Raw genomic sequence first — 12,217 nt, forward strand, 5'->3', positions numbered from 1 at the left:
GTATACATGTAATTGTGAATATTGATATTGGATGATTCAGGTTAATACATGCATCTGTAAATGCTCACACTGAATTTATGCTATTCACAGTAGTGTTCATCTGAAGATGTTAGGTCTCCATATACATTGTAGTCCTGCTATGAAATTTTTGCTACCCAAAATTTAGTTTATTTGCTTATGCTAAATAGTCAGGCAAGCTTGTAAAAACTAGTTTGCAGCTTACTTTAATTTTCATGTTCATAAGAAATATTTGAATACCACAACATGTTCCTTTGAAAATAGAATTATGAAATCCTCCAAATGATCTAATAAATTTTTATTATATACTCTATCTGCACGCTCTCCATAATTAAAGTTCCTAGTGTATATTACTCATCTGAGTGATGGATAATATATAAAACAGTGCTCTTTTTAATAAAATTTATATCATTTCTTAGTGATCACTACTTTTAATTTTATCAAGATTAGCAAAGCATACAGTTGAAGCCTGTTTAATTCAAAGTCTTAATCACTTTCAGTCTATCACTTTCAGAACTTGAAGGATTTAGCAATACTGTAAAATTGCCATGTTTTTTATGTTTTCTGTACCCCTTGATAAGTTATATATATATATGTACTCCTTGATAAGTTTTATATATATTATATATATCATATAACATGTTTTATGTACCCCTTTACCCCTTGATAGGTTTTATATATATATATACACACACACACACATATATATGTATGTATGTATATATATATATATATGGCAGGTATATATTGTCTTAGGGCACAGAATTATCTGTAGAAGAAATGAAAATATTCCTGTAAAACTTTAATTTACATGTATGGTCTCCATTGTACTCACTATCAGAAACTAAGCCCCAGTCTATTCACTTCTCTTCTTTCTCCCTGGGGTTGCATCGTTATACCAAGACGCTTACACTGCCAAAGCATTTGGGGTGACATTTGGTCCTTGGTAGCCTCATAATCCAACTGGCATTTGCCAAGATGTTCTTCTTACCGTCACTTAGTCCTCAGTCACTGCAGGTCACCACTCTTTTCTCCTTTGGGGATCTTGTGGTCTCTTGTCCTCAGTTATCCTGAAATATCACTCTCTCCTCAGACCTCTAACACCTAAAGAATAAAGGTCCCACAACCTAGGACTTGACCTCAGGTAGCAGAACACAGAGAGCCATTCAAGACCAATTCTGTTTATTTCTCTCCAAATCTTCTCTAGCCTGTGAATCAAGAAAACAGTTTCTCCAACTCGTGAAATAAACAACAAGGTCTCACTGATGTTGGTTTTCTTCTCTGTTTTTGTTTATGTGCTGAATCATTTTCAACACAATAAATGGCTAAGGTTTTTTTTCAACTCAAAATGTCTGTAACATTAAGAAACACAAAATATCTTTAACAGCTTCTCTGCTCTATCGTCCACCATTTTTGGCAAAGGATAATGTTTAGTGAATGGGGAATGGCAAAGGAAGCAAGGAAATGGGACGGGGAGGAAATCCCATACATTTCAAACTACTATCCCACTACATAGCTATTTCCCTTAATCAATTTAAGAGATTCCTTACAATCCTATAAGAAAACATTATAATTGTCAATTTTAGAGATGATAAAACTGAAATTTATTGCTGCTGGCTCACTTTCCTGAACCCAGGTCTAGCCAGCTCTCCATCTTTACTGCCTCTTTGAATAGGGATCCTCTAAGTCAATGCTAGCAAAACACTCTATAGCAAGACTGGCAATGGGTACCTGAGGTCTAAAGTGAAGATGAAGACAATTAAGATTTTTAAATTAAATAATTAGTAAGGATGAGAATGGAAAAACTCAAAAACCCAGAAGCACTTACTATATTTTAATGCTCTAGCAGAAATAGGGTAAAAGTATAGTACAAAAAATGTTCACACTTAATACAGATATTTTACTGTCAAATATATAAATATCCCAACCCCATATCCTTGGAAACAAACTAAACCATATCAATTATTTGATAAAATAAGCGTGTTTTTGCTCCCGCTTACAAGTTGTGTTTCCTTCAATGTCAGATTCATAATGTTTCAGAACATTAATTCATGTTAATTAAGTTCTTATCTGACTTCTGATTGAGTGGTTCAATCATACCCAAACTTATGTAATTACATTTAATGTTATAGAAATGGTCTATAACAAGTGGAAAAAGAAATGGTCACAGATATATTATTCAAGATGGTGAATATTTGTGGGTGTATCAGAGGACATCACTTATAAATATATATTTAAACATTCAGATTTTGAAATTTAGATACTCTGTGCAAAGTATAAGGATTATGAATGAAAAAAATTATGGGTGATTCTTTTTGAAGTTTTCAAATATTCTGTGAAAACGTGTAATTTGTGTTTTAAAAAAAACAGACATTTCTTTAAAATATGTATATTCAAAACCTCACCCTCCAGAGATTCTATGAAGATATCCAAAAGGCCTATAGGGATGAAAGTTTCAAAGTTGCTTTAGTGAGTGAAAAAAATTTTAAAGTGTTGAAATCACTTCTTCAAAATACTGGCTCTAGTCCTTCAATATCACTTTCAAGTGTTTAAGTTCAACTTTACTAGTGAGAGAGAGGGCTGATCTTCAGTGCTCAAACTATTTGGTGTGGTTCTCTCTGAAAAACCACACTGGGATTGTAGCCTCAAAGGAGACCAGTTGCTCTGGATGATGGTGAATGTGAGCCTGAAGGGACTCTTGTCCTGAAGTCCCGAGGTCACGAGGAACACAGGCAATTACAGCCCCAGAGCAAGCTATTATCCAAAATGATCAACTCCAGGATAAGATCTCTTATCACACCCAGTGCTTTTTACGACTGTATTCTTGTTTCTGTATTTTGCCTTCCTTTGCTCTTTCTCTAGGTTTATATTTGGAGATAATTTTGAAAATGCCTCCCAACTATCTTTTTTGCAGGCACATCTATCTAAACACTTGTATATCACCCCTCATTTAATTTTTCTTTCTCAGACTAATGTCATTCATTCTGTGGACATTTTCTTGGGCCGATAGAGGTCAGGTGATGTAGGAAATATCTTATGTCTTCATTTTAATTAATGTCTAGAAGTGTAAAGAGTCCCTTGAGAATTTTTTAGTTTACAGAATTTTGACTGGGCACATTTGGAAGTTTGCAATATTAATGATTTTCGTTAAAACTCTCTCATCTTTGCAAGACAAGGACTCTTTACTGAGGGATACTTTCATGCTAACTTTCTAGAAATTTATTTCTTAAGACTCCATCATTAATATTGAAAATGTGTAATAGATTTAAACTAGTAAACTACCACAACCTACTTTTCATGTGCATTGTGAAGGGAAACAACACAAGAAACTGTTACTAAATCATTATACAAATGAGAGTAAATAATTGATGCTAACAAATGAAGAAAGAGCCAAAAAATAGATAAAGCAATCAAAAATCTTTCTAAAACTCATTTTAGCATTTTTTCTTTTTGGAAATGGCAAGGATTTGTATTTATGCCTGCCTGTTTGTTTTAGTTGACCAACATTATCTTTGAGTCCAATGTAAACTTTTTTTCTTATCAATATTAAGGTGTTTGTTTGTTTGTTTGTTTGTTTAAGGCTTGAATCACCAACCAGGTCCTTGATAATGGAAGCTCCCCGGGGGGTCCAGGTGAGTGCTGCAGCTGGAGACTTCAAGGCTGCCTGCAGGAAGGAGCTCCATTTGCAGTCCACAGAGGGGGAGGTGAGTTCTGAGGTGTAGACACTGGCCTTTTACTGCGGAGGGTGCTTCTTCTCAAATTATATGCATATGATTCCAGGAGAAACAGAAGGAACTACTTCATAAGAGGGCTCAAATTATGAAAATATTAATACTTCTTAAATATGGAACTGGGTAAACCTAATGTTATTTTCATAAGTCAAAGCTCCATTTATTTTCTACTGAAAGATATTCATTCATAAGTCATTTATAAGTGGGGCATCTAAGTTCCTGCAGTTTCAGAAATCAACAGATAAATGGAATGAATATCAGGGTAATACCCAGAATGAAGGCAGTCTTTGCTGTCTCTGTTCCATTTTGGTCTTCAAAAAGTTTTTCCAAAAAGTGCTTTGAAAGTTTGTGTGTTTGTTTCAGTAGAAATAGTACCTATATTTTTCTAAAAGGGAAACAAAAAGCAAAAGTTTAGTTTGCTATTTCACCCAATTATTTCCTAGATGAGATACATGCTGTTTTTCTTCCATGTTGCTTTATTTCACCCAAGAGTCTGTTTAAACTCTGTTGTCCTCATTCCTTTAAAGATCCTCTTCTTTCTCTTACTGCCTGATTTAAAGAACCCTTTGTCTTTGGGCTTCCATTCTTTCACTGGAATGTGATAGGCAGGTATTTATTTTGTCTCCTTTACTTGCTGTATACATTGTGACTATTGTGTCTGCAGAATCACATTTTTGTTCATTCTGGAAATTCCTCAGCATTACGTCTTCAGATATTCCCTCTCCCCTTTTTCTCTATGGCCTTTTTCAGACTCTCTGAAGAAATGTTATATCTTTTCATTCCCTTACCTTCCAGATCTCTTAGCCTCTCCTTCCTCATTTCTATTTCTTTATTGCCCTATGCCTCACTCTGCCCATTTATTCAGATCTACATGCCAGGTTCCTCCTCAATATCTAATCTCTTCTTCAATCCCTACATTGGGCTTTTAATTCCAGTAATTTTGTTACTCATTTCTAGGATTCTCATCTGTTGCTTTTTTCCAAATCTGCCTGGACATCTTGGTAGTCGCTCTCTTGTTTGCTTGTTTGTTTTTAATTCTACCTTCATTATTTCAAAGCCTTATGCATAATACATATTCGATTCTGTATATTTTTACCACAATTCCCAAAGTCCTTGAAGGTCTAAATCTGTTGTGCTGCTGTTTCCACCAATTAATTCCCTTAATATTTTCTTCCTTCGTGTGCTTATTTATTTTTTTAATGAGTTTATAAAGGTCAAGCTGAGAAGAAAAAGCATGGAAGGATGATTTGAGAGTGACCCTCTGGAGCATTTCGGGCCTCTTCAGATGTAAATATGAGGGCAGACATTAATAGAATCAAGAAGAGGATGTTCCTTTCTTACCTTTATACCAGTATCTCAGTTATTGATTCAAGATAAATTTGTATTACACATTTGGCTTTCTTTTTATAAACAAACTTATTGCCAGGATCATTAGCATCTTATCTGATATTACAGCTTAAATAATCTAGAAATATGTTTTATAATATTGAAAACATATATCCATATTACCTTTCAGGATTTCTTCCCACTACAATTGCAGACTACAATACTTTGTCTACCACAGCAAGAGAGAAATCTTTCTTAAATACCTCATCTTTTTTAAAGCATTTTCATCATGCTAATCATTTCCTTCAAATTATTCATAATGAATCATCTCATAACAAATATTGATGGTTATTAATCTCCATTCTGCTTCTATTTATGCACCACTTTACTTATGTTCTTTTATTCAAAGTATCAGCAGAATCCTTGAATTCAATTACAGATTAGCATTTAATTGTGAATTGAGTATTATGCTGTAAATAAGTCACAGCCAAAAGCTTTCAGCTGTGGCCATTTTTTATATTAATAAAATAAATATACAGAAAAGCACAGCACTTTCTATTAGAATGAAATAGCATGTAATTTTTCTAGGAAGAAGTATGAAATGATATAAAATCTTTCTCTATGCTTCATTGACTATGCCACAGAAAGGCAGACCCACCAATTATTAAATAATACAGAAAAATATAAAGTCCCTACTCTTAGGTAGTGTTTAAATTAATTAAGATCAGGGCAAACATGGTGTTGAGGTAACCAAAATAAGTAAGAATGAAATTGCACACAAAGTTCTGCACTGCAGAAGTTTCATTCATTTCAGACACCGTATTGCAAGGAATTTCAAATTCAGCTCTGAAAACAACATGAATGACAATTGTAGGTAAAACATTGAAAGTTATAATAGCATATGCAATGCAATAACTTAATAACATATGTTACAAGATGACACAATTTTTTAATCTTGCAAACTGATTAAATGTTCTACTACAGTGATAGGTCTGATTTCAACAGGTAAGAATGGAATAAATGGATTCTTGGTAGAGAGAAGACAATGGGCTGTGACTTAAAAGCTCAGGGGTGTCATTATGAGTACCAGGAAGAGTTTCACAACAAATGGATTATATGGTTTATAGGACGATATGGAATAGAAATATCAATTTTAGAAGTTGGAAAGTGAGCAGTGTCATAGTAAGTGCCTTAAGCAGAACAGAAAGAGGTATGAGGGAGTCCATACAAGCTGCAGAAGCCTGGAAAAGCTGAGCAATGTGGGGTTGGAAAGAATCAATATACAACACCCCTTTTTATCTCATAACTTAGTTTTCTGTCTCAAACCAAGAAAATATTTTTTCTCCCCTTTCTTTTCTTTTTCTTTCTTTTTATTTTTAAATTTAAAGCCATCATTTATTCAATCTTTCATCCTTCTATGGATGGATGTTATATCTGTGAGGCTAACTTACGAAATTCAGAATTTTATTTATATTCCTTCTTTTTCTTTATCCTTTCTTTGTTCCTTTATTATTTCTTTTATAATTTTATATTATTATTGAGGTAAAAGTGGTATATAGCACTGTGTAAGTTTCAGGTGTACAGCATTATAATTTCACATGTGTATATACTACAAAGTGATCACCACCAAAGTTCTAGTTATCACCCATCCCCATATAATTAACCCCCTTTTTCTCTTTTTAAAGACCCCATTCATTTTAATTTACCTGTTAATAAAAATCTACCTCCCATATATGGGTGAAGCTACAATGTGGATCTCAGAAGATGATGGAATTAAGTATTGCCACATAGCCAAATATGATCAAGAGTCACCTGTAAATGGATAGGAGAGCTGGAGGGCACAGCTATAGCTAAACTGAAGCAGGCCATACACCATAAGATTCAAGGCTAACTCCATTGATAAGGCCACCACAGCTGGGCTTGCTTTCTGAGGCTGCCACCTGCATGTCCTACCTGTATAAAAACAGCTACTCTCCACATTTATTCAGTTAGGCTACACCAACGGGAAGGCAATCAGTTCCAAACTATAAAACCCAGCGATGTGGCCTGGTGTCAGCAAGCCTCTGAAACCCACCAGGGCTTGCCAGTAACACTTGCTTCTGTGCTTACTAAGAAATGAACCATTGACAATATCTTACAGTCATTTGATTAATCCTACATGAGCCTCCTTATCCACATGTTCTTTAGCTTTCCATGTTCCATTCTTTATTGTCTATATCACAAGGTTTCTTGGACAAAACACCAGCTCCTAACACTTTTTCAGCATGAACTAACCTCCACATATGCAGACCTAAACCCCACAGTCCCAGAGCTTGTCTTTATAATACGTTTGGCATTGGCAAAGCTTGAGAATATCTACTCTCTGCAGGCATGCCAACTCCTCAGCAGAAGGGAAGAAAGGGGTATATGCCATGCAAGCCCAGTTTCTCTGTCAAACTCAACCAGTAAGAGGAATCATGCCTCCTCCCCCATGGAGAAGTGAGTGAAAGAACCCACAGGGTGTAGCAATTGGTATTACACTCATTGATGTCCCTCATCATGGAAACACAGAGCAGGAAGAAATGAGGCCCAGCATTTATACCCCAAAAATATGTTGTCATTTTTTTTTTACTTAGTTTTGTGCACTTTTAACTTTCGAATCAGAAAAATAAAAATTCATCTTAAAAAAAATAGAAGTCCTTTCTCTTTGCTTTCCTGTCACTTAACCTAGAAGAAATTATGAAGTAATAAGTTTCAACATTCGATACCTACAAACAAAAACTTTAATTATGCTTTCTTAACTTTGAATACTGTTGGGAAATGCAATCATTTTTATTTCATAATCTATCCATTTATTCAACAACTATTTGTATTACATGGAAGCTGTAAATGCAGGGTCAAGCACTGTGAAGTTATAAAAAAATTCAGACTTAATTCTACCCTCAAGAAGAACATAGTTTATTAGGGAAAGTAATATATCAATATGACTATAAAATAAGCTACCAAGTGATGAGCAAAATAAGATATTAATAATAAACTGCTACAGGAGAGCCAAATAAGAAGAGTCTTTCCATCTCGGGGCGCTAGGGAAAGGTCCGTGGAGGAGGAAGCAGATGAACTGGGCTTTGGTGGAGGGTGAGAATCGTACCCTAGAGGAGAGAGACACGTACAAGGTGAAGGAAAAGCATTACTTCATGCAACTTGTACTGGCACAATTCTATGCACTGTTCTATAGTCTTGAACCAATGACAGGCCCTGCCCTCATAGATATTACTTGCAAGTAAGAGAAATAATAAATGAACAAATATACAATATAATGTTAAGAAGAGATTGTTACTACAGAGTAAAGTAAAGCTGTTAAGGAGAGATTAATGGATTTGTGTTACTTTAATAGGATGGTTAGGAAAGTCCTCTTTTAGAGGGTGACCTTTTAGTAGAGATCCGGACAAATATGCTCACATCTAAAATTAATCTAAAGTATACATGTCTATGGTATAGGAATTCTTTTTCTGGCTTATTCTTAGTGTGCCATAGATTCCTATATTTCAAAAAATTTTAAAGCATAAAAAGGCAAACAGGGCTTCCCTGGTGGCACAGTGGTTGAGAATCTGCCTGCCAATGCAGGGGACACGGGTTCGAGCCCTGGTCTGGGAAGATCCCACATGCCGCGGAGCAACTAGGCCCGTGAGCCACAACTACTGAGCCTGCGCGTCTGGAGCCTGTGCTCCGCAACAAGAGAGGCCGCGATAGTGAGAGGCCCGCGCACCGCGATGAAGAGTGGTCCCCGCTTGCCACAACTAGAGAAAGCCCTCGCACAGAAACGAAGACCCAACACAGCCAAAAATAAATAAATAAATTAATTAATTTTTTAAAAAAAGTTTAAAAAAAAAAAGCAAACGGGAAATCTCCCTCCTACCTCTGTTCTCTAACCACCCTGTTAATATCTATCCCCACTTGTAAATATTTGGAGAAAAGTTTTTCAGGCTAGGAAAATGAGTTAAAAAGTCCTGAGGCCAGGGTTGTTTTGGTGTGTTTGAGAAAATGTGAGAGCTCGTGCAAGAATAATTATAGGAAGTGATGTTAGAGAGAAAGGCCAGATCACACAGGGCTTGTGGGCCGTGGAAAGGAATCTAGATTCATTTTAAGCATGATGGGAGGCTGTTAGAGAAACTTGAGCGATGGTAGGACATGATTTGGTTTGCATTTCTTAGAAGTTCACTCCAACAGCATGTACAATAGACTGTAAGAGGACAAGGGTGGCCACTGGCAGGCCAATTAGGGGGCTATTGCAAGAGTCTTAGTAAGAAATGATTAGGACTTGGGTGAGAGCAAATGTGTAGAAAATGGAATATTCTCTGGTTCTCCTGTCAATTTAGAGATGCCTTTAGGCCGTAATTAGCTACCTAACAATAGAATCAAGACATAGCTAGAGAGAGTTTGTTTCTTTGCTCATTCAAATTCATGATCCAATTTTCCTTTCTTTGGACCGTTCCCCATGCATGTCAAAACCATATGATCTCTGGCCCTGAAAGTGTTGTGTCCATGATTTGGAATAAGTGAAGTAATTTTGCAAGTTAGAAGATTTAGCAATATGGGTGTTAAGTACAGGTAATGTATTTCATGGAGTCTTCAAACCTGATTATATCTAATAATTATCTGTTATTTACTGTGCATATTATCTACTTGGTGTAGATTGGGAGTCAACGTGACTTTATGAGTATTTTAAAAAAAATTAAACCAGAGAGAATTTTTTTAATTAATTGCCCATCACTTCACTAACGGCATCTCCATAAACATCCTTATTTCTTTGTATATTCTTTAGACTGGCATGTTTAAGTTAAATTAAAAGACAGTCAAAATCATTCATTTTCTGTGGTGTCTGAATAACTGGGTTGGCCCCTTAAGCAGATTATACAATCTTGCTTTTCATTTCGAGGGCATTCTCTCAGGATGTACCGTGTCTCAAAGGCTCGGGTAGCCGCGGAGCGTTTGGGCTGTACCGTAGGCACGCAATTTGTTCGTTCAACAAGGTTTGGCAGCTAAACCAACAAAATTGTTTGTCCTGTGGTCTTTCTTATTAGACCATGCTGTAAAGCTCTTAAGAATATAGGATGCTAAAAGGAATTAAAATGCAATTTCTTTCCCCCTAGATATTTTTGAATGCGGATACAATCCGGCTGGGAAACCTGCCGACCGGCTCTTTTTCCTCTTCTTCACCCAGCTCCTCCCACTCTCGGCAGACAGTGTATGAACTGTGTGTCTGCCCCAACGGCAAACTGTACCTGTCTCCAGCCGGGGCCGGGTCGACTTGTCAGTCCGGTAGCAACATCTGCTTGTGGAGCTGAACTGACTGATTTCTCCTCACACCAGAATAGCCTTTTGTTCCCGTCCGTCTCCTTCACAGTTCTGCTCCGTTTCCCTCGTGATCAGTCCAGAGCTTCTCCAAATGGTCCACAGAGCAACTCCTTCCAGTGTAAGCAGGGATTCGTGCCACCTTCTCTCGTGATTTTCTGTACTGCTCGACACGGAGAGTGTGAGTGACAGAACAGTGGAAAAACCATCTTCAGCAGGAAAACTGGATCATAACTTTTGCTCAGAAGGGAGAATAACATAGGTGCCTTTGCTACGTGAAGTGAAGCACACAGTTTCAGATTTTTGCAGGACCTGGATATGGACTGCACACACATACATGACATAGATGAAATTCCCAGTGTCCAATGGCAAGATGAAATGGGTAACCCTGTAAGAAAACTAGTTCTACAGTCTGAAAGCACAATTTTCCATTCATCTTTTTGGATGTAAACTTTTATCCCTGAATTTTAAAATTTTAAAGCATTATGTAATGCTTGCTTTACTAAAAATTAAATTCAATACATGGTTTTTAACAAAACAAGACAAGACAGAATCCCACCCTGAGTTTTGTTTGTTTCTTTAAATTCAATGTGTTGTTACTCTTTGTCTACTAACTCTAGCATTTGGTACATTAGGTAATTTTGAAAGCTCAGCAATAGAATCTTTACAGAATTAACAAAATGCCATTATACCATCATTTGTCAGATCTGAATGACCTTATATAGTATGTACTTGGCTATTGCATGTGACGTATTTGCTTTTAACCAAGCATCTAATTTATTGCAATATAAGGTAGGATTGAGAGGGACCTACCGATGGTGTGGAATCCATAGATCTTTCTTTTTTTTTTTTAATTCACATGATATCCTTTACAACTAGGTTCTAAGTGTACAATTTTTGTTTGCTTCATTCACTTTATACTTGACTCGGACTGCTAAAATTCAAACATCCTCTAAATAAAAACTGTGATGCCTAATACTGAGAATGAATTCACTTTCCATTGGAATATCATCTACAGAATTATATCTATGTACTTTTTATTGGAGATTAAGACTTAAGGACGGTAGAAATTAAAGTGAAAATCCCCGCTTAAACAGTAAGACATACAAATGTTAGCGAACGTGTTGAAAATGTGTTTACTCCATTAGATTCATATTTTAAGGAATTTAGTCACATTCCTTTGCAGCTCTTAATATTTGGTTACTTTTGTTAGACTGTTAAGCTACCCCGAATCAGAGAACATAGTTGCTTCCATCCTCCGATGCTTCTTTTTGTAAATTAGCTGCTGATAAATAACTCCAGAATGCTGCCCACGCGTTTACTACAACACTCCTTAACTCGAACTCTCGCACCTTATAGAACCCAAGAACATAAAATTGTATTAGCTATTTCCTGTTCTGGGAAGATGACTTGATTACTCTAAGGTAAGTCTTTAATTTTCACACGTCAGTCCATCTTTTTCTCCCCCATGCACACACGATTACAGGTGTGTGGAAGTTTTCAGTTTGGAGGTCCATGGCTGTAGAATCTTTGGAGTTCAGGACTCTGCAGCACAGGGTGAAGTGGGAGACTGGAATTTATAGAAATAATCTGATTAGTGAAAGTAAGAAATCTGAGTAAGGCAAGCAACAAAGTGAACCGTTTGACCAGAATTCTCTTGTTGGGATAATGTAACACATCGAATACCTGAAAAACCTCCATTCCACTAAATGTATTCTGTACTCAGCAGAAAAGTCAGAAAGCTAGTGCAGTTTTATTACTCTTAAAATAGAACTTGTGTTTGGGGGTTATTACATAAAACCTTAAGTCAA

The 12,217-nt window shown here is 36.2% G+C and overlaps 1 protein-coding gene across 2 annotated transcripts in view; it reads left to right on the top strand.

Annotated features, from left to right (window-relative positions):
- The window catches only part of SGCZ (sarcoglycan zeta), a 902,846-nt gene extending 892,279 nt beyond the window's left edge, over positions 1-10,567 (top strand). For both annotated transcript variants that reach the window (XM_036838469.1, XM_036838470.1), the window contains 2 exons: positions 3,599-3,722; positions 10,205-10,567. In XM_036838469.1, coding sequence (XP_036694364.1) covers positions 3,599-3,722; positions 10,205-10,399 — 319 coding nt within the window. In that variant the 3' untranslated portion in view covers positions 10,400-10,567. The remainder of the gene's footprint in view (positions 1-3,598; positions 3,723-10,204) is intronic.
- Positions 10,568-12,217: the final 1,650 nt, after the last annotated feature.

This window comes from Balaenoptera musculus, chromosome 21, assembly GCF_009873245.2.
Source record: "Balaenoptera musculus isolate JJ_BM4_2016_0621 chromosome 21, mBalMus1.pri.v3, whole genome shotgun sequence".
Taxonomy (NCBI): Eukaryota; Metazoa; Chordata; class Mammalia; order Artiodactyla; family Balaenopteridae; genus Balaenoptera; species Balaenoptera musculus.